Source organism: Amia ocellicauda, chromosome 17 (genome assembly GCF_036373705.1).
Source record: "Amia ocellicauda isolate fAmiCal2 chromosome 17, fAmiCal2.hap1, whole genome shotgun sequence".
Lineage (NCBI taxonomy): Eukaryota > Metazoa > Chordata > Actinopteri > Amiiformes > Amiidae > Amia > Amia ocellicauda.
The window spans coordinates 14,741,772-14,767,151 of record NC_089866.1 but is presented as its reverse complement, the minus strand read 5'-3'; the positions used below and the strand labels follow the sequence as shown (position 1 = coordinate 14,767,151).

General features: G+C 47.9%; 2 protein-coding genes across 4 annotated transcripts; one reads left to right on the top strand and one right to left on the bottom strand.

The window, feature by feature from the left end:
* The first annotated feature begins 1,478 nt into the window (after positions 1-1,478).
* Positions 1,479-6,448, top strand: drg1 (developmentally regulated GTP binding protein 1). Its single transcript, XM_066689492.1, has 9 exons — positions 1,479-1,681; positions 2,330-2,453; positions 2,761-2,936; positions 3,026-3,095; positions 3,293-3,462; positions 4,494-4,624; positions 4,713-4,880; positions 5,090-5,212; positions 5,678-6,448. The coding sequence occupies exons 1-9, from the start codon at positions 1,643-1,645 to the stop codon at positions 5,775-5,777; spliced, it is 1,101 nt and encodes a 366-aa protein (XP_066545589.1). The 5' UTR covers positions 1,479-1,642; the 3' UTR covers positions 5,778-6,448.
* Positions 6,449-10,631: 4,183 nt separating this feature from the next.
* eif4enif1 (eukaryotic translation initiation factor 4E nuclear import factor 1) lies at positions 10,632-24,889 on the bottom strand. Of its 3 annotated transcripts, none has more exons than XM_066688917.1 (19): positions 24,638-24,889; positions 22,706-22,814; positions 22,490-22,563; positions 22,242-22,369; positions 21,784-22,073; positions 21,423-21,618; positions 21,023-21,189; positions 19,374-19,509; positions 19,068-19,244; positions 18,567-18,838; positions 17,024-17,098; positions 15,463-15,610; positions 15,080-15,162; positions 14,754-14,890; positions 14,557-14,638; positions 14,177-14,300; positions 13,596-13,964; positions 13,245-13,415; positions 10,632-13,105 (listed from the first exon to the last, which is right to left on the bottom strand). In XM_066688917.1, exons 2-19 carry the CDS (start codon positions 22,799-22,801, stop codon positions 12,903-12,905), a joined length of 2,928 nt encoding a protein of 975 aa, XP_066545014.1. In that variant the 5' UTR covers positions 22,802-22,814; positions 24,638-24,889; the 3' UTR covers positions 10,632-12,902. The 3 variants fall into 3 exon arrangements, with proteins under 3 accessions (XP_066545014.1, XP_066545013.1, XP_066545015.1); XM_066688916.1 differs by having other exon boundaries at positions 24,150-24,888; XM_066688918.1 differs by having other exon boundaries at positions 17,024-17,095; positions 24,150-24,888.
* Positions 24,890-25,380: the final 491 nt, after the last annotated feature.

The window sequence follows — 25,380 nt, the reverse complement described above, 5'->3', positions numbered from 1 at the left end:
TGTGTAAGGAGGGCATTTAACCATTAAGCTGTCGGTTAGAGTTTCCCAGTGTATCAAGTTACATATAGGTGGGGGGGTGGTGTAGGGGTGGCAGTTGCAATGTTGGCACAGACACACACGGGACTGGACACAGACTGACACACCTGGAGCTGAAAGAAACAACAACCAACAAACAGAAAACATGGTTGCACGTGTACACGGATTAGAAACGCAACATAGAGGAGCCAGGGGAGGGGGGCTTCACGTTAAACTGGATCCTGACTTCCACATAAAAACACTGGGGGGCTCAGGCTAATAAAATTAAATATGTCCCACCCCTCTGATCTACCATGGCTGGGCATTTATGATGATGATGATGATGATGATGATTATTGTATAGGACTATAGATTTTCTGCAAAACAGTTTTCTATGTAATCACAGTAGACACTAAAAAAAGTGTTTTTATGTTTTGCTAAATGGAAGTGAAAACCAAGATGAGACAAGCTTCTGGAAGAGAGTACCAATTTGTACCATGCCAGCACTGGTTCTGGGTCAGGTCAGATATGCCAGTGGAAAAGCGGTATTTGTCTCCATGGCTTAAAGCTTTTACCATAAATTATTCATAGCAACCTATTGACAGAAACCACAACAATTGTCGTGTGTACTATGCTGACCTTTAACCCCTTCTCTCCAGAGTATAGACATCACTGATATAAAATGTGCAAAACTAAAGCTGCAGGGATCTCAAGCTACAGTTCAGTATGGGACACTGATACCCCTTTTCCACTGGTATATCCGACCTGACCAAGAACCAGGCTGGCGCGGTGTGGCACGTTACCCTCTGGCAAGTTTGTCGAGCCGACCCTGAACCGGGCTGTGCGTTTTCAAGGGGCCAAGGGGAGGAGTTAACTGAACTTGTCATCATGTAGTGTCAGTCTCATATTGGTACTCTCTCTCTTTCCCTCTCAAAGAAGTTTGTCTTGCCTCTTTTCATAGTCGGCGCACCGTTGGTTTTCAGATCCATTTAGCAAAAAATAAAAAACAAAAATGATGAGAACAACCACGCTCTCAAGATCCTCCGTTGTAGTCATCTGAAAAACCCGCCTACCTCTCAACGTCCACAGCGTGTGACATCATTTACCTCAACTCAGGTAGTGCAGTGCGAAACACCAGACCCGCACCAGGCCAGCTCGGCTTGGTTCAGGGTCAGGTCGGATGTGCCAGTGGAAAAGGGGCATAAAACAGGGTCTGCAGCCCTGGTCCTGCAGAGCTACAGTACAGGTTACTTACAAATGAATGCATATACAATTAAAAAGTGCTGACTAGTGTAATTATTAGCTCAATTAATGGACAGAATAATGATGAAACTGACTGCTGAACTGTACAGGGGTGGCGCCCCGCACCGGGAGAGTGGCCTGCAGTCAGTCAGCCTCGGCGCTTGGGGGCGCTGTGCGTGTTTAAAAACGCTGCTCTCACGCAAATCTCGTCATCCTCTCGCGAGAACGCGTCACTGGGCCGGAGAAAACGGTGTGGCGAAAACGTGAGCGACCGCGTTAGTCTTCGATTTACTGGAGCAATTCCCCCCAAATAAATATAAATATCCGACAACTGGAGAATAACTGAACCATAATACCGTGAAACGACGGCCACTGTACCGCCACGATGAGTTTGCTTGCAAAAATAGCCGAAATCGAGTCCGAGGTACTGTTTCTATCAGCACTGCTGTCTTGTTGTACCTAGGCCTACTTTGCTGTATGTAACTGCGATTGAATGAAAAATAGAGGCTTATTGTATGTGATTTTCAAGTTGTTTTAAATGCTAAATCATTTTAATTGTCTCACCCGTTTTCATGTAAAATCCCATGATGATTTGATACCCAGACCGTAAGTTAGCGATGTTGTGCAGTTATCGTAACTTCAATTACACTTTGACTGCAATATTTATTATTTTATTTTGGAATAATTATAACTATATAACAAATAACTAAACAAAATTACATTTGCAGACTCTAGGTTGACAAGTAACGGGTTTGGACTGTTCAGTGTTTTCAGACGCTCGATTTCTATAGGGTCTGGGTAATGGCGAAATGATTATTATGGGTCGGGTATTTATACGTGTTAATGACACTTGAATGATTGAACGATGTTTAAAAAAAGGACTATAAATACAGCTGGTGATAGTGATGCCTTGTGTACATGTATGACAGGGTGTGCTAAGGTTTGTTAAACCATGTAAGTTGTCATAAATAACAACACTTCTCAATTTTCTCTTTCTCTCTCCTCCTTCTCACCCCCCTCTCCCGTCCCTTCTTTCACCTGCTCCTCTCTCCCCGTGTGCTGTATGCTCCAGATGGCTCGGACCCAGAAGAACAAGGCGACGGCACATCACTTGGGTCTGCTGAAGGCTCGTCTGGCCAAACTGCGCCGGGAGCTCATCACACCCAAGGGTGGCAGCGGAGGGGGCCCGGGAGAAGGTGAGCACAGCCTCCCTCGCCAACCATGGGGAGGGAGGAGGCAGTCTGAATGTCCTGTGCCTAGCTTTTATTATAAAGTTATATTCCTAAAGAATCCTGCTGGGCTCAAAGGACAATGGCTGTTATACAGAAATCAAACTTGGTACAGTGTAGAAAACCTGAATGGGGAAACGTGTGTATCTGTAATTTAAAAAAATGAACCTGGGCTACATCCTTAGGGTAAAAGAAACAAAGCAATTGAACAGCAACATGAAAACAACACCACAACAAATATCTGCATCTGACAGGTGTGTGTTTGTGTGTACAGGGTTTGATGTGGCGAAGACGGGTGATGCACGTATCGGTTTCGTGGGGTTCCCCTCCGTGGGCAAGTCCACGCTGCTCAGTAACCTGGCGGGCGTGTACTCTGAGGTGGCCGCCTACGAGTTCACCACCCTCACCACCGTGCCTGGGGTCATCCGCTACAAGGGTGCCAAGATACAGGTACGGCACTGAGGTGCATGCAGTTGTGTGTGAGAGTAATTTGTGTAGTGTGACTTTTGCGTGACGGTGCTTTTTGCTCTGTGTTCCAGCTGCTGGACTTGCCAGGAATCATTGAGGGAGCCAAAGATGGCAAGGGTAGAGGCCGGCAGGTCATCGCAGGTGAGACTGGCAGTGCAGGAGAGGGCAGGGCATGGCCCACTGCTGGCCAACTCACATGTGCTCCTGTATAGAGGCTGAACATTTAGCAGAGAAACAAAAAACATTTATTCGGTGTGGGAAGGAAAGATGACAGATTTCACAGCCCCGTGTTGAAGCATCTCCCTCTTTTTCCATTCCCTTCTCAAACCCCTCCCCAGTGGCTCGAACCTGCAACCTGATCCTGATTGTGCTGGACGTGCTGAAACCACTGGGACACAAGAAGCTGATTGAGCACGAGCTGGAGGGCTTCGGCATCCGGCTCAACAAGCAGCCGCCCAACATTGGCTTCAAGAAGAAGGACAAGGGTGGCATCAACCTCACCAACACGGTACTGCAGGGCAGGGTGCAAGCAAGGTCCCTGGTGATCTCACTGTCAGATTGCAGGTCCCTCATGCTCACATTCACAAACAAGGCCCAGAGATGCCTGTAAAAAAATTAATCGGTCCACGAGAACCTGACCCCAAGCGTCCTCTGATGTGGAGCTGATGTAAAGAATGCTGTTAGACTGTCTAGAGACCCTTGACAAGTTCAGCTCTGGGGCCGGTTGCATTAAACCTATATTAGACTAGTCTAAACCTTAGATTGGTCTTAATTTGACAGTTTGACTAGTCTAGTTAGTCAGTTGCATAAAAATTAAGACTGAGCCTGAAAAGTTAGCCTCCTCACTCCGAGGCTAACTTGGAACTCAAGTCTAACTTTCAATTGAACTGCTGACCTGAGTCGACAGCGACAGTCACTGTTGCTGACAGGCTCACACACTCCGCTGTCCCGCACACAGCAATCCCCACAAACACCGAGACTGCTCCCCACAAACTTCAGTAACTAACTGTATATTTTACCTGCACTTCTGTCATTTTGAATATTTAATTTGTATTATGACTGATCAGTAATTTTGTGCTGTATTTAGCACTTTTGTTTTGCTATTGTATCCTATAGCCAGTACAAGTCATCTTGGATAAGGGCATCTGGCAAAGGAATAAATAGTTTAATATGCGTATGTTTCCTCTTAAATTAGCGTATTTAATCATTTCTGCTGTCTTTTACAGACCGCACGGCGCACACACAGCAGCTTAAAAATGTTAACTTTTCATTTTATCCCATGGCTTTTATGAAAATGGTGCCCAAATTATACATTTCTCTGTGTTATAGTTCAGTAACTAGCATAGATTTTTAGTTAATTGGGATCATCGCTGTTAGAGAAACTTTTCTTCAGGTGTCTTAAAGTTCCCAGAATGCACTGGTTTTAACTGAGTGTCTATTGTTAGTAGGAGTTAAATAATTATACTAAGACAAAGACTTAGTCTGTTTATGTAACTGGCCCCTGGTCTCTCTCTCTCTCTCTCACATTGTCTCTCTCAGGTAGCACAGAGCGAGCTGGACTCAGAAACAGTGAAGAGCATCCTGGCCGAGTACAAGATCCACAACGCTGACATCACTCTGCGTGGCGATGTCACAGCTGATGACCTCATCGACGTGGTGGAGGGCAACCGGTACGGACAGCCTAACCCCACTGACTAACAAAACTCCTCAATAAATCACTCCATTGATGACGAAATAAAACTTCTCTCTCCCCTGCAGGGTGTACATCCCGTGTATCTACGTGCTGAATAAGATCGACCAGATCTCCATCGAGGAGCTGGATATCATCTACAAGGTGCCGCACTGTGTGCCCATCTCCGCCCACCACCGCTGGAACTTCGACGACCTGCTAGAGCGGATCTGGGACTACCTGCAGCTGGTCCGAATGTGAGCCCATGCCCGCCACCGGGGACTCAACACCCGCTCTCATTTACTCAATAGCTGGCTGGCTTTTAAAGGTTTTCCCCTCTGGGTGTAAATATATTTTTTTGTACAGGGTTATTCCGCTTCCTCCCCAGTCTCTCTGCACCACACACTAATCTGCTCTCCTCTGCACCACATAGTAACACTGTTCTCTCGGTCTCTCTCCCTCTCAGCTACACCAAACCCAAGGGCCAGCTGCCGGACTACAGCTCCCCGGTCGTCCTGCCTGATGACCACACCGCTGTGGAGGACTTCTGCCTCAAAATCCACAAAAACCTCATCAAGGAGTTCAAATAGTGAGTTGAGCCCAACCCAAGCCCCCCCACAGAAACCCACCTCCACACCCTCCATGTATTTGTTTTTATCTTTTGCGTGATTGTATTTAGGCATCAGCCCACTGTTCTGTAGTTCAACATAATCAAAAACTGAAATGGGGGGGGTGGGGTGAAACCAGCAGTAAAACGTTAGCAATGTGTCATGTGGAACTCATGAGGCACTGAAAGTGGTTTCTGGGGCCTGGACTCTTGCAGGATGTGAAGAGCACTGTACCCTATGAAAGCTGAACTGAGCTGATTTCCTTGAGGGCCAGGGCTTCCTGTAGGTTTAAGACAGTGACTTCCTGTTGGCCACGGGTGTAGCACCTGGCCAGAACCAGCGATCAGCTGATCAGTTGATGCAGGATAGGAAGCCAGGATGATGAGGGGCAATGGGACAATACCAGGAAAGAAATCTCACCAAAATCTCCTCTCCTCTCTCTCTAGTGCCCTGGTGTGGGGGTCGTCTGTGAAGCACAACCCCCAGAAGGTGGGGAAGGATCATGTGATGGAGGATGAGGACGTCATTCAGATTGTCAAGAAGTAAACCGAAATTCCCCCGTCCCATTCTCTGTCCCCCACTTGGCTCGCAGGAAGGGGGGTGGAGAGGAAGAGGGTATTTATCACAGAGGACGGCTGGGCTGGTCAGTTGTACCGCTAATAAACCATAATGTAAATAAACCATGATGCTCACGGGACAGGGGGAGGGCGGGGGGCGCCACACAGACTGAATTAATGGCGGCAGCTTGAAGACCATCAGACGCGGTCTAATACTCGGATTGTGCCACAGTGACGTCTCTGGATGTGAAAAAATGAGTACATATTTTAAATAAAATCCAAAGTAATTCAAACTGGGGTACGAGTAAAGCGTGTGACACAATCCCAGCCATGCCACCAGTGTGTTGCAGTGAACTTCAGATGGACTCAGAGGGTGTGACTGGGGCGTGTGACGGCCCGAGGGACCAGTCAATCACAAGACTGATGCCAGGCAGCACGCAGCCCAACCCCTACACCACACTGCTGTTATAGTGTGTATATAAATACTGCCAATTATTCCTGCTTCCCTTACATATGTGTACATTATATATATATAAATAAAATGCAATAAAAAATAAAATTACCATTCTGAAAATCATTGCATCTAGATCCTTGAGCTGTCTGTATAAGTCTTCATTACTGATGACCAAAATAAATAAAGCTCCTGTGAGTAAGTGCCCAGTGGAGTGTGTAAATACTCTGTTTTGGGGTCACCAAGCTGTGTGGGGGGTCTCCTGCATGCCTAACAGTGACCATAGAAATAAAGACCAGTAACAGTGAGCAGACAAACATTCAGACTGGCTTTTCCCAACCCTGGACAGATTTAAACTGGAGCAGTGATGAGTGCAGTGTCCAGATGCCTGCAGCGCCTTCTGCTCTCAATGGGTCAACTGCAGCAAACGCACAGTACGTCAGTATGGAGCTTTGTACTAAGTTGCGTACTTAGCTGGTATGAAAAAACAAAAAATGGGGGGACAAAGTTGGAAACTTGCCGATTCCCAGCTTTGGTACCGCACTGAGGATTAAGTTTGATATTATACTACCAATTGGGCAGTGAAGAGGCCGGGCCTCGATTCCACTAGCAAACCTGAGCAGAGCGCCAGTGCTGACATGCTATTGCTGCTGCACATTGGCAACACTAATCGGTTAAAATGCAAATACCATAAAACAACACGATATAATGCTACATTTATTTTGGTAGCATAATTGATAATACTATTTCTTCAGAAATATTTTTGTTTGTGAATTTATGTCTAATTATATATATATATATATACACATACATACATACATACACACACACACACACTTTAAACAAGATTATGGCACAAAAATATATAGCCAAAACTAAATTGCATTTCCCCAAATGATACCCAGACATTATCTAGACTAAACATTTGATACATGGGTCTTTATTTTTAAAGTAAATTAGTGTAATGCACAGCTGGAGGTTCAGTCTTATTATATTGTTAGATGTGGTGTCAATTGCACCAGTGTAAACAAAAAACATTTTATATGTAAAACAAAAATATTTGTGCTCATTAACCGAGTTAGGAGTAGCTCAGTTACAGAAGTGCTGGTTCTATACTGTCCTGGGTTCTGTGCCAGGTCACCTCATGCCAACTCAAACAAAGCTGGTCAAATCAGCATCTTTTTCTATTATAATAAAAACGGTTGGATGGGGGTGCTATTAAGTGATAAAAGGCACTTGAATCCTCAAACATGTAAATTGAGCAATTTTAACAGTCAGATTAGTTCCCAAGCTCCTATGGAATGAAAAACAGCCCCAGGGACAGGGCCGAGGGCAGCAGAGTAGCCCCGGGCCCAGAGGACGTGGTGTGCTAGGTGCTTCATTGTTGAACTAACATTGAAAGAGAAACTTGAAACTGGATCTCACCGAGCATCCAGCTATAGACTTATCCAGCCTGCAATGTCCTCCATGATCGACTCCTCAGGGCAAGAGGTGGAGGGCAGAGAGGCTGTTGAGACAGTGGTGCGGGATTTCTACAGGGAGTTGTACGATCAGAAGGTGGTGGATCAAAATCTGAAAGCCTTCGACAGAGTGGGCCACGAATACCTGCAGCTCGTCATGGAGAGGATGGGTCTCGCTCTTGGCCTGAGGAAGTGGGTTAAGATCATCTACAGCGGTCTAAGCAGCAGGGTCCTTGTGAACCGCCACCTGACCGAACCATTTCCGGTCAGGTCGGGGGTCCGGCAGGGTTGTCCCCTGTCGGCCCTGCTGTACGTCCTCTGCTTGGAGCCGTTCATGCAGGCGATCCGCCGGGACGTCCGGGTGACAGGTTTCCATCTCCCGGGTTCCGGCGGAGAGCAACTGAAGGCCCTGGCCTATATGGACGACGTGGCCGTGGTCTGCACGGACGCTCCGTCCGTGGCCAGGGTCGAGGAACTGCTGGACGGCTTCTGCAGGGCGATGGGGGCCGCTGTCAACAAGGCCAAAAGCGAGGTCTACCTCTCCAGGGCATGGCCTGTCGGCCGGGGCCCGCCAACCGTGTTCCCTGTGAAGCCGTTTATCAAGGTTCTGGGGATCACGATCGACGGGACCAACACGGGCACCCGGAGCTGGGAGGAGGCCATAGCGAAGGTCCAAAAGAAGATCCACGGCTGGAGCACAAGGACCTTGACGATGGCTGGTAAGGTGCTGGTCGTAAAGGCCATCCTCTTCCCGATACTCCTCTACGTAGGAATGATCTTCCCCCCAGACAAGGTCATCGCAAAATTAGTGACCCGAATTATATTTCGGTTTGTCTGGGGGAGCAAAATGGAGAGGCTGAAAAGAGTGCAGATGGTGAAGGGTACCCTGGATGGAGGCAGGGGGGTCCCGGACGTTGTGCGGCTGATAAAGGCGCAGGGGCTGGCCTATGTGGTCAAGAACATCCAGGCTGCTGGCAAGAAAGTGAGTTTCATGAACCGCTTTTATTTTGCCAGCAGCCTGAGACCATTCGGCCTCTGCGCCATGGATAACACCAGGCCGCACTCGTGGGATCCCCCGCCGTTCTACAGGGCGCTCCGAGCCTTTGCGCTCGAAGTAGGCCTCCATAAAGTCGTGCTGGCCTCCTGGGATTATAAGACCATCTGTAGCCAGATGAGATCTACCCAGGAGACCAGCCGGATAGAAGATTTCCCTCCCGAAACCTGCCGGTTTATCTGGGCTAACGCTACGCACGTTTGCCTCACGAATACGCAGAAAGATGTCTCCTGGATGGCTGTGAGTCGGTGTCTCCCCACCCGAGTGGTCATGCACAGAAGGGGCATAGCTCCTTATGACACCTGCCCCTATAAGGGTTGCCTGGGGAAGGAGACGGAGGCTCACATCTTTAGTGAGTGCACCTCCGCCCACAGGGTCTGGCTCCTGTTTTCTCCGTTCCTCCACAGGTTTGCCGTTCCTGCGCGGGCGACTGCCCAGCAGATCCTGTATGGTCCGGCCAAGGGAATCTCTTCATCTACCCTGAGGTGCTGGTGGCGTGTCGTCTGCGCAGTGAAGCAGGCACTGTGGGAGGGACGGAACATCTGTCTATTCAACAAGCAGGAGCTGGACCCGATTGTCATCGCGCGGAGGGGCATGGTGTTCGTAAGGGACTACGTTAATCTGGAGGTCCATCAGAGGGGCAAGGAGGAAGCCTATAAGAACTGGGACATACAAGATCTGGGGGAGCTCAGGATCCCATGATGGGACCCACCTCCGGGGACGGTCAGTTCCCCCTGCTGGAGCCCGAGTCCAAGATCTTTTAAATATTTTATGGATGATTGTTTTTAAAAAGATTTTAAAAATGAATCTTAATTGTTTTTAAAGATTTAGTTGTTTTTAAATCACTAATTGTTTTAGGGGTTTTTTGGTTTAGTTTTGTTATATTCTTTTGTCAAATACATTGACCGTTTTGGATTTAATTTTAAATGCATTTGACTTTTATGTTGGTGAGCAGTTTTGCTTTAATCACGTTTGTTTTGTTGTTTTGTGCACATGTTTATTTAGTTAAGTTTTTTTTTTGTTTTTGATTTTGTTAAATCACAAAGATTTTAAAAATTAAGTGATTTTAAGAATTGTTTTTAAAAGTTTTAAATCATAAGTATTAAAAATTGAATTGTTTTTATATGTAATGTAAAATACTACATACAATAAAACAGTATAGACTTAGCTTAGCAAGATCTTAACTATTTTATGAAAGATAGGTTTAAAAAAAAAAGAATTAATTGTTTTTAAAGATTTAGTTTTTTTTTTTTTTTTTTTTAGTTTTGTTCTGTTTTTTTCTTTTGTCAAATACACTGACCGTTAGGATTTTGATTTTAAATGCATCGGACCGTTTTGGTTTGTTTTTTATTTTTATCATTTTATTTGTTTTTTGATTTGTCCGGTGCATTTTCAGTTAATTTCAATATATTTGACCTTTTTTGTTGGTTTGCAGTTTTTTCTTTAATCCCTAGTTTGTTTTATTGTTTTGTGCACTTGTTTATTTGAAGTTCATGTATTTTATGTTAATCACTAAGATTTTAAAAATTAAGTGATTTTAAGGATTGATTTAAAAAAATTTTAATAACAAGTATTAAAATTGGTTTTGATTGTTTTTATTATTGTAATGTAAAATACTTATACCAATAAAATAGTATAGACTTAGCTTTCCTTCAGTGCAGCTCGTGGCTTGGATAGTTTAAGGATTTAGGCAATTTCAAACATTCAACTTTCTACAGTTCAGTGGGCAAGCCCATGATTTTTTTTTTTTTTTTTTTTAAAACCACTTCAGTGTCCATCTGAAACCCTCCCATCTCCACCAGGGCTTAATTTCTTCAACAGGTCAATCTCCCTCTCCCCACCCAGAAGAAAAAAAAAATAGCCAAGTTCAGACATGCCTTCTATATTTACAGATATATTTATTTACACACAAATACAGTTAATTCAGTCCCTTCAAATCAGAATCACATTTGATTGGGAAGGTATTTGACAGGGTTGCTACACCAAAACACTCGCCTCTGCACTGGACTGGGAAGCTTGGGGGTGGGGTGGGGGGCAGCACAGCACAGAGTGATGGCTTCCAAGTGGCTTGGTCTCCCAGCCCTGCTCCTGGAGGGCTCCATCTGTGGCCCGTGTGCTCACCTGTTCATCTCCACTAGTTTAAGGTTCACAATTATGCCGTGACCAAGTTAAGGGTTCAATCAAGAGCTCAGTTGGAGGGAATAAAAGCCCACGGAGAGAAGGTTGTGGCTCCAGCAGAGTAGGGGTAATTCAGGCAAGTGGCTTTGGGCCTTTTCTGGGACCCGTGTAGTGGACTGTGACCCTCCCGCTGCAGGACTGGTCGAGAGAGCCAGTTGCTCGTCTTCAGCACTGATGCGCCTGATTACAGCCGTCACTCCTGTACGAGAAGAGACGCACACGCACTAGACAGGCCAAATGTATCAAGCAGTACAATAAAACCGCCATACTCCAAAGCATTTAAGGGAGTTTTTGTTTTTTTGTTTTTTAGTGAGTGACTTTTATTGGACTATTTATGCTCTTTATTTAATAGCACTTTGATAGATCAAATATATTTTTTACATTTTCTCCAAAAAAACAAAACAAATAGGTTCTGGACCTGTTAGAACAGTGCTTTCTTTTCAAGGTGGGGGGTGCAGGGCTCGGACTGGAAAAAACAGAATGATGCTCAACAACTGCAGAACTCTGACCAAAGCAAAGAAAGTGAACAAAACAAAAACAGGACAGCTCATTAAAATAAAATACATCACACTGTGAAGTCCAGCCACACCTGAAGCCCAGCCATGTCTGCAGCCTAGGACCTAGGGAGCTACAGTACTCTACTCCATTCCAGCGCTTAACGACAACAAAAGTTTCTGTAACTGCCCACAATGGTGCCACTTCATGGTCACTGCTACATGTGAAGCTGCAGTGCCCATCTGGGGGACCCACCATAGTCCCCTCACAGCTCCCGGACACCCCCTTACTTCTCAATCCCGATCCCAGATCGGAATGACTTATCTGCACCAATCGTTTGGGCAATGAGATATGGCACATAGTTTGCAGGCTTTCATCAGATGCCAAATTGAGGACTGCTGCAAAACCTGCAGGGAACAGGCCTTGGTTGAGTGGAGCTACCCGGCTCCACCCCAGCACACAGCAGGGAGGTCCTCACTCAGGCCCCCCCCTCCACTGCTGCCACCCATGAGATGACCACCCGGAGAAACAAACTTGGTCACATTTGTTACCAAGAAAGCAGATTTTATTTAATCCCCTCCCCACTCAAATCAGCTGGAAATGCTCCAGCACCTGCCTGACACAAAAGGGCTGCTCAGGAGACCTGAAGTGATCGGCCATGCATTGGGAGCTCGGTATTGATCAGTAACAAAGGAAAAAGAAAAGTGGAAAATAAAAGTACAAGAGCCGCCGCCGCCGCCACCACCCCCCCAAAAAAAAAAAGATTTCAGTGCCAATAACTCCAATCAGTCTGGAGAGAAGAAGAGATCAGTTCTATACCAAACTGGATAAGACTGGACGAAATAGCAAGTCTCCAGTCAAGTTCGCATTCTGTATTCACAACTCCAGCTGCACTTCTTGAGACTCAATATATACAGCAGAACCCCTTTTCACATTCCCAGAAACCAACGTTTGTATGTACACTGGAGGAAAATGAAACTTAAATTTACACCCATGGGCTGTACAGTTTGGGTCTATACATTCTTCATATTTACTGCAGAAGTCAACCTGAACAAAAACCAACCCAATACCAACCCTATACCACAGCACTGGGACAGTGGCTCACCAGCACATAGCAACAACAGCATGGAGGAGGGGGAAAAGGGGAGAGAGAGAGGGAAAAAAAAACAAAAAAAAACGCATCTGCCAAGAATATAGGATTCTCATTTGGTGATTACTAGTCCCCCAGTTAACAAGCTCCTTGCACATGTGTTTCTTCCCCCCCCCTCTTTAAAATAAAACCGGGGGAGGAAAACAAGAAAAAAAAAAAAAAAAACACCTGAAAGATGCTCAAAGATCTGGGAAGTTCTGCCATTTAGAAAACAATAGAAATAAATTCCTTCTAGAAAACAAACCAGTCCCCGTGACCTTCCGAGTGCGCGTGGCTATGTGGTGTCCGTGCAGCACGGGGGGTGGGGTGTGTCCACATGTCCACTCTCACTGTCTGAACTCCAGTTCGTCCACACTGATCACCTTGGCCGGCATCGAGGGGAGGGGCTGCTGCAACACATCTGAGCCGAACCACTTGGCCAGTCCGGCAGGGGGGCTGCCTCCGCGTCTCTGCGAGTGTGCCATTCTGTGCAGAGCGTTCTGGGACAGACTGCTGGGGTGGTGGGGGCCGGGGACAGAGGGGTGTAACACTGCAGAGTGAAGAGAGAAATAAATTGGATGCAGAGAAAACAGCAGTTGCACTGGGCAGGTGGTCCGAGGTGCGAGTTCCTAAAAAGGTGCAGGTATCTGGGCCCCGAGTGCACTGACCAGGTGCCCTCTCCCACTCACCTGGTCTCTGCTGTAGCTGCTGCTGAATGACTGCCAGGTGCAGGGGGGTGCCTGCACCCCGGGGGGGCAGCAGGGGGTGACCTGCCGCACCCAGGGGGTAGAAGGGCTGGCCCAGGAGTGGTGGGGGCAAACCTTGCAGCTGGGAAAGGTCAACGCCTGGAGGAAACATGCCTGCAAGGAAGAGGAAGTGTTAGAGGATGGGAAGTGCAGGGCAGCTGTATGGAGGTAGATGGCCCAGACTACCCTAGTTTAGAGCGTGACCCTGAGGCATAATGCAATCTATACAATACAGCATTTTACGGAGACTAATATAGCATGTTGTGCCGAGACACAGCCCTGCTCTGTACTGACCTGCCTGTAGCAGGGCAGGGGGCAGCTGTTGGGGCTGGATGCCCTGAGCCAGCATCCTCTGCACCACACTGGGGTGGAGCTGGGGGGGCGGCTGCCGCACCAGGGGCACATGGGACAGCAGGGGCACAGGGCAGACTGGCCGGGGGAAGGGTGAGGGGGGGCCGGGGGACACCAGTGTGGGCGTGCGGCGGCCGGGTGGCCGAGGCGCAGGGGGCTCCGTTGCTGCAGTCATCGGCATGGTGGCAGCGGTCTCCTTGGCGAAGCGGGGGTGGCTGGACAGGGGTGTGGAGCAGGCCGAGCGGGGGAAGCCACCGGGGGAGCCATTAGACTCTCGACCCTCCAGGTAGGAGCTGGGGGAGGCACTGCTGTCTGAGGGGGGGAGGCAGAGAAGGAGGGAGGTTATACAGCATCCAGGACATCCATCAATATTCAAGTACAGAGTAAAAGCACAGAGCTTCATCCAGCACAGAGTAACCGTGGAAATAAGATAACCGATCCAAGCTGAAAGACACTGGATGGGTTTAAACCAGGCCAAGCTGCACATGCAGAGATGACCTCTGACCCCCCCCATGACACCGTACCGTCCTGTGAGCGCGCTCCGTCCTCCCTGCCGTCAATGCGCGTGGTCCCCCCGTCCTCTCGGCTCCTCTCCTTAGTCTCATACATCTTGCGGATCACTGAGGTAGGTGTGAAGGACGGCGAGAGCTGCACACAGGTGAGAAGACATCAGCAATGTTCTCCGACATGCACTGCACGCACTGTGCTGGGACGAGCTTTGGGCAGAGCTCCCGTTGTGGAAGGCCAGCATAGCAGAAAAACGACTAATACTTCCCCAACAAGGGCAATTTCTTTGTTCAAATATTTTACATACATTTTACCAATGTCTCCATGAAGCTCTTTTTATATAACAAAACTAACCATGAAGACTTGAGAAATGCCAGGGAAGACTGTACAGACTCACCATGCTGGTGACTGTGCCCCCTGGGGAGCCACTGCTGGCACGGTGTCCACTGGGCCCAGGAGACCTGCTCACTCGGGGCTGCCTGCAACCAGAGAGATGGGAGAGGGAGACCAAAAGACACCATATTACATCAGCACATGTAAACTACTGTGCTCCAGACCATCCAGAGCCAGTGAGGTGCAGGATGCGGCCAGTACCTGGTGCGGTAGGGCTCCCGGCTCTTGTCCTGTGGAAGTTTGCCATAACCTGGCTGGTACAGTTGCCTTGCCAGGTCCTGGTGGAACACCAGAGCCTCCAGCGCTGCCTGGTCAACACCCAGAGGCAGAGACCCCATCTGGACAAGGGAGGCCACAAGTCAAAATGAACACTCCACAAGAGGGAGGGAGGCAGACGCACATGCTCACACTTGCTGGTATATTTGTGAAGTAGTGGTGAGCACATCTGATTTCATGTAGACTGAGGTGTACCAAGGGGCAGTACAGGACAGGCTGTGATGTGTACAGAGCTGGGGAGGGGTGCTGACCTGCGTTGGGGCACCGGGGCTCAGCGGTCTGTGCAGCTCAGGAAACTGGTCTGGCAGCATGGCCTGCCCTCCTGCATGGAACTCTGCAGCAGCAAACACATCCAGATCAAAGGTCTCAAAAGATATCTGTACTGCTGTTAAAGGTGTTGGCAAAATACTGGCACCCACTAGCATTTGCCATTTTGAAAATAGTTTATATATATATAAAAAAAAATAGTGAACAGTCACTCATTTCCAAGAACCCAAAAGGTTGTATTAAGGCAAATGGGTGGAACCAATTATAAATCACAGCCTTTCACAAGACATTTCTACAATACTCTTCCTGCAACCCATTAACTTATACAAGCGTGATAATTCAGAAACATTGCCATGTTCAGTTTCACCTGCTGGGGGCTGCAGATGTACAGGGAAGTACTCTGGGGATGGCGCTCTCTGGGGGAAGAGAGGGGGCGAGGGGCCACGCTGCCCCAGCAGGCTGCTCAGGAGGCTGGGGGAGCCAGAGCGGGGGGGGCCCTGGGGACGCAGAATCTCCTAAAGAATGACCATTTGTAAAAAAAAAAGTGCGTCTAATTATAATCACACACACACACACACACACACTATTATATATGTGTATATATACCATTATATATATGGAAGAAACAAGAAACAAGACAGTATTAAGAAGTTAAATATCAATTAATTACAGCCTTGCATCACCTTTATGTTACTGTAAAGTAGGGCTGGGCAGTATACCGTAAAAAACTATATACCGGTATTCATTTACGGACCAGTTTCATATCGGTATTTTAAAGTTTTGAATAATTTACGGAGTCATTCAATCATAGCATTCAGCTACCAATAAACTGGATCGTGTTCACATATCCCACAACTTGCTGCGCCGGCTGCTTGCTGCGCTGTCTGACATGAGACGCATCTGATCAAAAAACACCGATAGTGTTCGTGTAACGCAAATTTTCACAGATCTGCGCTACAAGAACCCGACCACCTTTCTTCACAAACCCTGCAGAAATCATTTGTCATTTTAAAAAATAGAATTGCCAATCATTTAAGTAACAACTTAATTGTGCATCATAGATTTACATTCAATTTTTTAAAAATTGATGTAATTTAATAAAGCATTGACAAGTGTCGATCTAGAATTCTATATCTATGGTTTTGACAATGCTGTTCACAGCTTCATTGTGTAATGAAAGTTGACATTTGCCTTAAGGGGGCAGTAGTAGTTTTCATTCAGCATAATCTTTTGTCTAACAGCCACAGCTCACCTCCTGCAGCAGCATCTCAGAGCTGTGCTGGGCTGCCCAATTCTGTGCAGATGTGGGCGGGGCTTAGTGGTGTTACACAGAAACAATGCAGTAACATGCATCTGTGAATCTCTGCGCAGAACTGCGCTTCTCAAACGCAACCCTTGTTCTGGAATGCTCCTCAGCCAAATATCAAATAAATTCCATGTGTATTGCATGTTGACAAACAAAACAAACATCAATGCACAATCAAGGAAGACGAGATGGAGGAGTAGTGTGGCTGAAACTTCACAGCAATGTGACCCTAGTTAATCTGTCCCAAATAAAGGTGTCGTCGATAGTGTGGACAGGATTTGGTTTCAAGACAACTGACACAGAACAGGAAAAGTAATTCACTGTCAGATGTCCTATTATTTTTGCTTTATGAACAGTATAAAATGGCCATTAAAAAATACCGTCATACCGTAAAAAATACCACGATATTGTATTTTGGCCATATCGCCCAGCCCTATTGTAAAGTGGGTCAAACCATTGCTAATCACAGTAGTGCATTGCCTTTACCTGCTTTATACCATTAGCCCACTGCACGGCCACCCCCCCATCCCAAACCTAAACTCAAAGCAGCTCCACCCCCACAGCAGGGAGTGAGCCGGGGAGCCCAAGGCTTGTGTGGCACCCGGCTGGCTTGGGCACTAACCTGCAGGATGTTCTTTTGCGGTGCTTGCGGGACTGGAGCCTCTGCAGCAGGGATGAACTGGCTTTCTGCCGTCTGCTGGAGGGAAGGAGGAGACGGGGAAGAAAGGAGAACAATTGCTTATAACCCCTTTTTTTATTTTTGGATGGAAAAGGGGAGGCCGAGGTCCAGAAAGGGGGCGGTGACAGGTGTTGAGAGGGAGGAGGAGGAGGAGGAGGATGAGGATCGAAAAGCCAAAACAGCAGTATAAATCCTCAGGAGATTGAGGGCTCCAGTGTTTTTGGCATCGTGCATTCCTCAGAACCGACTGGATGAAGTCAACAGAGCAGAAAGGAGCACAGCAAGGATTTGGCTGCCATTTATAAGCACAGGTGTGGGAATGTTGTAAAGGGGGATGATGCTTTTTGGGTGCTTATTTTTGATGTGGCAGGGCTCCATCTTGTTGGTCAGAAAAAATAAAATAAAATAAAAAATCCCCCCAAGTCCTATTCCATTTGAAAATGCCAGAGAAATCACAAAGTCATGCCCATCACTGTTACATTCAGAGGGAAATTAAATCATAAAAACAGTCTTTCCACAAGCGGTCCTGGAGAGACAGTCCAGTACAGCAGGGTGTCCAGTCCTGTCTCTCCAGGACCAGAGACCTCTGCACTGCCACAATATAACACACCACAAGCTTGACTGGACTACAGGGTTCGAGCTGATAAATCAATCATTTCTACAATTCAACTCTTATAGGTTATCCAGCCCCCCACCCTCAGTCCCCCCCACCCACCCCCACCCGAGAGAAGAGCAAAACTGATGTCCAAGATTAGCGACACGTCCCTGGGACACCACAATGACAGAAGTTTAGTTTGGTGGTTCAGTTTACCATAAACTCACCGAGGCAGCAAAACCCCCAAATCGGTTTCCTGACTGGAGTGGCCACACCACAAGTCACACGCATAAAATGTTTCCCAATTCAGACCTTGCACAAAGGTTTCAACCACACTAAGCCAGCCCTGTACCAGCGCCTGCAGCCACTGCCGCGTGCTCTCCACGCCTGTCTGCAGCACGTCCCATTAACGGGAGACAAGTCCATCATTTCATCAGATGCCCATTTTACTACACATCAGTAAGACCTGCCACAGGAGGACAGGTTATGTAGTTGGCACAATCACAGGCAAATCCCAGTTCTCATTCAGTCCGGGCCTGTACACCAGGGGGAGCCTAACTGGTCCTTGAGGGCAACAGACACTTTAGGGTTTGATTTTCCCAAAGCCCCCTTAATAAACTAAAAATGATTGGTCTACAGAGGATTACAAGATGTCTATACAGCTCACAGTAGTGTGCTGCTCCCAGACCAGGGCTCCCTGTCCCTGCTGCACACTTAAAACCTCAGGCTAAATATGAAATCCTGAAAAGCACCACACACGGTAGGGGTGATTAAAAAACAAAAACAAAAAAACAAAAAAAACACAGAATTCATGCGAAGGTCACTGCCTACAATATAACTGCTCGGCAAGACCGGGAAACTGGATGCTGCCAAGCGTGCACGGAGACTTACATTGGCCTTGGGGTGGCTGGGCAGTGTGCCACTTGCCTTCATGGTGCTGACCAGCTTGTTGAAGGCAGACATGTCAGGGTCTCTGGGCTTGGCGGGCCGTGAACCGGGGACACCCCCTCCCGATAGGGCCTGCTCCAGGTGTTCAGCCATGAAGGGGGTGCCTCCACCACAGCCCCCTCTTGTGCTGCCCCCTCCTCGCCGTTCACCTTCCATCTTCAGCCCCTTCAGGCCAACTTCCACCTCCTCCAGAGACAGGACAACACCCGAGTGGGCTGCAAGGGGAGATGGGGGGTTTTAAATTCACAAGGCAAGAGTCTACAAACATGTGCAATGTACCCAGCCCTTCAAACTCAAGAGGACCCCCCCCACCCCCTCCCCCTCCCAACAAATGAGTTTCATAAGGGTCAGTCCAGAACACGAGCAGTACGTGAACGGACAAAGGCTATAAACTAAATCAACTGCCCAGGATGCCTCCAGGCCCATCTGGCTCAGTGCACTCACAGCTCTCGTGCAGTCTTTCCTTGTTGGCAGACAAGCTGGACAACAGGGGCTTCAGGTCAATCTTGGCACGCTGCAGTAGCTCCAAGATGTCGACCTTCTCTTTCTTCTCTTCCTGCGACTGGATCGGGGCAAAGTAGTTGGGCAGGCCATGCCCAGGCGACACGCAGCGCTCCAGCCCTGCGGCAGACAGTCAGGAAGCTCAAACACCAGCCACAAAACATACACGCTTCAATAATCCTGAATTCAATAAAGTTCACACACAAACCCCAGTGCAGCGGTGTGGGTCAGTGCCCAGCTTGGTCTTACCTGCCAGACGCTCCAGCTCCTCGTGGGGGGTGGAGCGCAAGCTGCTGGACCGGCTGCCCGACGGGCTGACTGTGTTGAACCACTGACTGAACCGGCTGGCCGACACAGAGCCTTCCCCTAGCACATCCTCAATCATCTGAGGGGAGAGGGCCAAAGAGTGGAAGGGGCAAAGTAAGAGGGCAGAAGAGAAGGAGGAGGGAGAAAGGAGAGAATAGGGGTCAGAACCCAGACACACACCAGTTATGGCAACTCCCAAAGAGACAATGTAACAGCACTTACGTGAGCAGTACGCCCATGCCTCCTGCCTGTGGGGGAGGGGCAGGAAACTAGCTGGGCTCATGCAAGTTTGAGGCCCCACACACAAATCACAACACGCTCATCAGGCAGGGATGGAATGCCAAGATCAATAATAAATTCCCAGAAATGCGAAGAGGCCAACTAACGAAGAGCGCAGAAGAAACTGCTGACCAATCGCAGCCCAAACCAATCCGGAGACATTATACAGCCAAAAAGTCAACACAGCCCCAAAACAAACAGAGTGACCATGGTATTGTCAAACACACACTCCAGTCCCTAACCTAGTGGCTCCCAACCCTGGGGTCATGAGCTAGTTGACCATGTTGGCAGTCACAACATGGAGCTCAGATACAGAATCATCCAAAGCAAAAATTAGGAAATAGAAAATACAGACCAGTTCATATGCATGCATCCATGCCCAGACTAGCCCACTGTCAGTGCCCCAACTGTCTGCAAGAGCAATAAAGTCACAGGACAAAACAAATATCTAAAGCCAGCCAGCTTTAAATACACAAGTCTTAGCCATAGCAGAGCACGCGCAGCAGTCATAACAAGTGATGGGCATAATTTTGCGACACCCCCTGCCAAAAAAATGCTAAAGTTTTAAATATTTTTGCAACACAAGACCTAAAAAAGGGAAAGAAAACATTGAGGATTTGCAGGTCAAGTGCATTCTTGCGCTGCGTGCAGCATGCTGCAGACAAACAGGAGCCAGAAGCCTCACAATACCCCTCCCCTTTCACTGCAGTTTGCTGCTCAACCCCCCCAAACCCAGGTCGAGAGAGCCTTGTGTCCACAGCCCACCCCCATTTTGGTGTGCATATAATCATTTCCTATTGGTGCCATCAAAAAGTGAGCATGGGCTTGTACATCTGCAAATGCAGACCCCACTGCCAACCCACCACAGTGCCCTGCCCCCCACCCATGCGAGTGACAGACACCAGAAGAGCCTCAGTTGCAACAGACTTTGTAGACCAGTCAATTGCAGGTTTCATGGTAAGGAGCAGACAGCCACCATCCTCTACCCCCCAAACCCAAGGAGTTGGGAAGGGAACACTCAGATTCTCAATACTTCCTCAATAATTTATCAGATTCTTTTTCATTAAGAAATCTCCTGGGTTAATAATTGTAGTGGGGGGGGGGGTGGCAAGCCAACAGAAAAAAAAACACTGCCAAGTCTGCACAGGATGGACAAGCCACCCGAGATCCAGATTAAAGCATACCGGCCCAATTAAGCGATTTAGAGGATACTGACCGACTCCAAGACTAGGGCTCTCCATCACTGCTTCACAAACATACCGTTCATTTCCAGACCCGCCCCCACATGCCGTGCTCCCCCCCCACCCCCTTACCGAGGCTAGTCCTGGCATGGTCTTTTCCAGGTTGAAAAATTCGTTGAAGTCGAACTCCCCAGGTGCAGCGTTGGGCGGCACTGCACCGCGCGGCACCTGCTGGTCTGCCGACTCCGCACACAGCTCCGCCTCAGGCTCCTCTGCCAGTCCGCCGTTACACTCCACCGCTGCACACACAAAACACACAGGGGGGAAATACACAAGCTCCTGAGGTGCTTTACAAAAGGGCTTCATTCCTCCTTAGCAGCCTCCCTGTATAGTTACCAAGATCAAAAATCTAAATAAGTTATTTAAATGCATCAGATTTCCCCCAAAAATCCACAAAAAGATTTCCTTAGAAAATACAACTGCAGCCGTGGCAAGGCTGTGCAACCAACAGGTCCCTCTGCTGGACACTGACCTTCCCTGACGCACTCTGACCGCTTCCTGGATCGCTTGCGTCTCTTGTCCTCCTCCAGGATCTTGTCGTCGAAGCCGATGAGCTCAATTGTCTCCGACTGGCTGGTGGGGCCTCCCGAAAACCACTCCGGCTCCTCCTCAGTGTAGGAGTCGTTGCGTCTGCGTTCGCTGAAGATGCGCTTGTCCCCAAAATCCCTCTGCAAGCAAAAATAAGAAATACAAGTTGGCTGGGAGCTGCTGGGATAAACTGTTCCCGTTTATCCGCTACAGAATTGTACCCTTAATTGAAATGCTAATTTGGCTAATCTGTGCTGGGGGGTATAATAATAGTATAAGCCCCCCCCCCCCCACACTATACTGACCCTGAATCTTTTGTCCTTGTAGTCTCGCTCCCTGTCCCGGTCTCTGTCCCTGACATCCTTGTCCCCACGGCCATCTCTCTCAAACACACGTGCCGGCACGATCCTGCCACTGCCGATTCGGCGTGCCCCCCCGAGCCTCAGACTCTCATTCTCCTTATTCTCCAGGGGGCTGACGGCCTGGCGTGGGGGTGGGCCCAGTGCTGCGTTACCCTGGCAGCCACCTCCAAAACTGCGGCGCTGAGGACTGAGCACCACGTCCAGGTCATCCTCCTTTAGCCTCTCACGGGGGTCTGACAGGAGGAGAGAAGAGGTTTAAGAAGGAGACAGTCAGAAAGAGGAAAGGGGATGAGGTGAAAGGAGAACATGCAGATAAGGAAGGAGCTGGTCAGCCACAGTGCTGGTCCTCTCGAGCACAGGAATGAACTCCTGACGCACTGGCAAGGCCCTGCGTCCCTCACCTGCGATTCTGCGCTTCAGGGGTGCCCTGTCGTCCACATAATCCTTCCTGTACCCCTCCACTGGGGAACTTCGTTCAGAGCTGGGGTACAGGGAGGCGTGCCACTTCTCAGGGTCCCACACACCATCGCTGCAACAGAGCGGAGAGAAACGCACATTACACACAGAGTGACTCTGGACAACGACCCAGCCCTGGGCCACCGCTGATCAGGCTGGAGGGGGGACAGGTGGAGGTGGGTGTACACAGTACCTGTCGTATTTCTCAGAGAGACACTTTGGCCTTTCATTGGAACAGGGATATTCCTTTATCTCCAAGAGCTCCTCCTGCAAAAGCAGAGCATAAACAAAACACTGAAGTAGTAAACTGAATGTAGTTTGATGTAAAATGAATAATGGAGAAGGAAGAAAAAAAAAAAAAAACCTTGTCCAAAGGAACAGGGTTCCTGCAGTTCTGCCACAGCCATACCTTTGTGTATCTGTAGGGGGATGTCCGCCCACCAGCCCTAGCCTCCTCTGCCACTACCTCCCCATTCCCTGGATCAGGGTACTCTTCCTTCTCCATGGTTGTCCAATATCTTCAATCACAAAAAGTCAAATAAAAACCAGAAACCTGGTTGGAAAGAAAAGTCGTGTGATCCTAGACTATGTGCATTTCATTGGGCCTCCTTTGCATAAGTCACTCGGCACTGCACATCTGCATGCATTTCCCCAACAAGACCAGGCAGGTGTTTTTATCCCCCCCAATGAAAGTCACCTTACATCAGTGCTTCTCACCATAGTTCCTGCTGGTTTCTCTTTGGCGCTTGCTAAAGTCTTTACCCGAAGTCACAATTCCTACGTGATTTTAAAACCACAATTCTTAAATTGTGTAAGCTAAATCAGCTCAATTAAGAAATGTTCAATTAGGGTTTCAATTAAGAAAGAGCTCAGCTAGGACAGACAACATTTAGCGGTCACTGAACCAAGGGCAGAGAACGTCACAGGGCAGGTACATAAATCTTAAAGAATCAGACACCAACACATCTTAAAAAGTGATAAATACAACAGATGGATCTACTTTAAGTAAAATACTCCAGGTAGACAAACAAACCTTTCAATAAAAACTTTATAAGACGTAGTCCATGATGGGGGCTATGGGAAGGAGGTAGGAACGCGTTTCCATCTGGGCTGTCAGATTATAACCAGCCTATCAATAGCAGCAGTCTGGGGCAAACTTGTAAAACTGTTGTAACTTTTGAATGTCGCCAGTCTGCCATGCGCTGCCTTTAACAGAACAAGCAGCGGGACTGTATGCATTACAAGAACTTCAAGAAGTGCCACAAGAAGTCACAAAACGGCGATTTCCATCACTTGATCGTTAAAAAATAGAAATAACTTGTAAAATGCAGCTAAATTAACTTAAAGTATAATGGGGGTACACAAGTTTTAAAGTAAAAATAAAACCAAGCCATTCCCTTTATCCAAGATTTAAACGACAATGGATAGGATGCTATAAAAACAATGGAGGAAAGAAAAACCAAACCATAATGAACTGTGGTTGCATCAGTCATTTAAAAATAATCCAATGAAGTCTGAACTGGAGGGAGAAAGACACCGAACACGCACAATAAGGAATGAGATTGACCGGTGCTGGTTTGTGCCAGACATTCAATACAGTACCTCACACGAACACACCGCTGGCCCACGGGTTAGACGACCCGGAGGAGCCGCCACGCAGAGACACGTTAGTGGGAAAGGGACGTTTCATTGAGCGCTCAGACACAACACCGCAAATCAAAAGTACCGGTTTATTGTGGAGCTCAGTAATACGGTAGGCTTTACTTACAATAGCGGGCTTGCCGTAAAAAAAACGGATTGCTTTATCAAAAATATGTATAAAAAAAAAAAAGCGAAAGGATCGTTCAACTTACCTGCGAATAAAATACAATAGCTTTCCTTCTCTGTCCGAGAGATGAGGTGTGCGCGTCTGTGAAGGTGCACTTTGTGTTATTGTAGTTTTCTGCGAGTCTGTGAATACGTTTGTTATTGTGCTCGGTTGGTGTCTTTCTTCCTGTGTAGGTTTAGTGCGGCAGGCAGACGGGCTGGCTGGCCGGCCGGCCGACTCGGCCAGAAAGCGAAGAGAAAGAGACACTGCGCCTCTTTCACTCCGTCTGCGCCGGCTTCCAGAAAAAAAGGAAAAAAAGAAAAAAAAAAAAAACTTGAACTCCCCCCCTCCCCAAAAAAACACAGGCGAACACACCAACCCTTCCCCCCTGTTCTCCCGTCCTTTAGGATTTTTTTAATGTAATGTATGTTTTAAGATAATAGATAACCAGAACAATGCTTTCTTGCCGTCCGCACTGCCGGAGCACAAGCCGCTGTGAGAGCACTCAATCCCCGCCTCCGTCTCCAACTCTACCTCGGGGCTTCTCTGCGTTCTCCGCTCCGAGTCGCACAAGCGGCGGTATCCTCTCCGATAGCTCGCTGCGCCCGGGGGGCGGTCTTAGCCGGGATTATATACAGCCGAAACTCCGCCTGAATCGACCGCCGGTGAAAACTCGCACTCCGAAAAAATAATAATTGTAGCCGTCTCTCGGGTACGGATGTGGCCCAAAGTGAACCCGCTAACCTGTTGGTAGTGACAAAAGGGGAATGGCCGTTTTTTTTAAAGGGAAGAAACGTAGGACCCCACAGGCGCCCGAGGAGGCCGCCTAATTACCACGGTATAGGAGCGAGGCCCAATCACGACAGAGGAACCGGGGCGCCAGTGACGTAACACAGGAAAGCGAGCAGAGGCTGGATGGAGCGGATTGTTTTTAAATAAACAAACAAACAAACAGACAGACATCAGACAAATATGTAGTTATATATTAATATAAGACCATTTTAACAAGTGGTAAAAAAACTATAAATTAAATGATTAGTATCTGATTATATTAATGCACGTGTGTCTACAATATCCTTCAGACGGGTTAGCAGTCAGTCGCAGAAATCAATTCAAAGTCCAAACTTTACACACCCCTACTGTTTTCTGTAGACTGAATCGGTGTTTAGCACACTGTTAAACAGGTACAGTTATTAACACTATTTTTAAATAACACTTTCAAATGAAGGGCGGATATTTTCCATTGCAGCTGGATGAGGGTGTTAAAAAAACACATT

What these genes read in the sequence shown, in the direction of transcription:
- eif4enif1 (XM_066688917.1), bottom strand. Translation starts at nt 22,801, where the DNA reads ATGGAGAAGGAAGAGTACCCTGATCCAGGGAATGGGGAGGTAGTGGCA. An exon ending in CCAGCCACCCCAAGGCCAAT is followed by an intron (nt 17,099 to 18,566) that starts GTAAGTCTCCGT and finishes CCTTCCCTCCAG; the next exon opens with CAGACGGCAGAAAGCCAGTT. An exon ending in CGGAGCGCGCTCACAGGACG is followed by an intron (nt 13,965 to 14,176) that starts GTACGGTGTCAT and finishes TCCCCCCCTCAG; the next exon opens with ACAGCAGTGCCTCCCCCAGC.
- drg1 (XM_066689492.1), top strand. Translation starts at nt 1,643, where the DNA reads ATGAGTTTGCTTGCAAAAATAGCCGAAATCGAGTCCGAG. An exon ending in TAGCCGAAATCGAGTCCGAG is followed by an intron (nt 1,682 to 2,329) that starts GTACTGTTTCTA and finishes TGTATGCTCCAG; the next exon opens with ATGGCTCGGACCCAGAAGAA. An exon ending in GACGTGGTGGAGGGCAACCG is followed by an intron (nt 4,625 to 4,712) that starts GTACGGACAGCC and finishes TCTCCCCTGCAG; the next exon opens with GGTGTACATCCCGTGTATCT.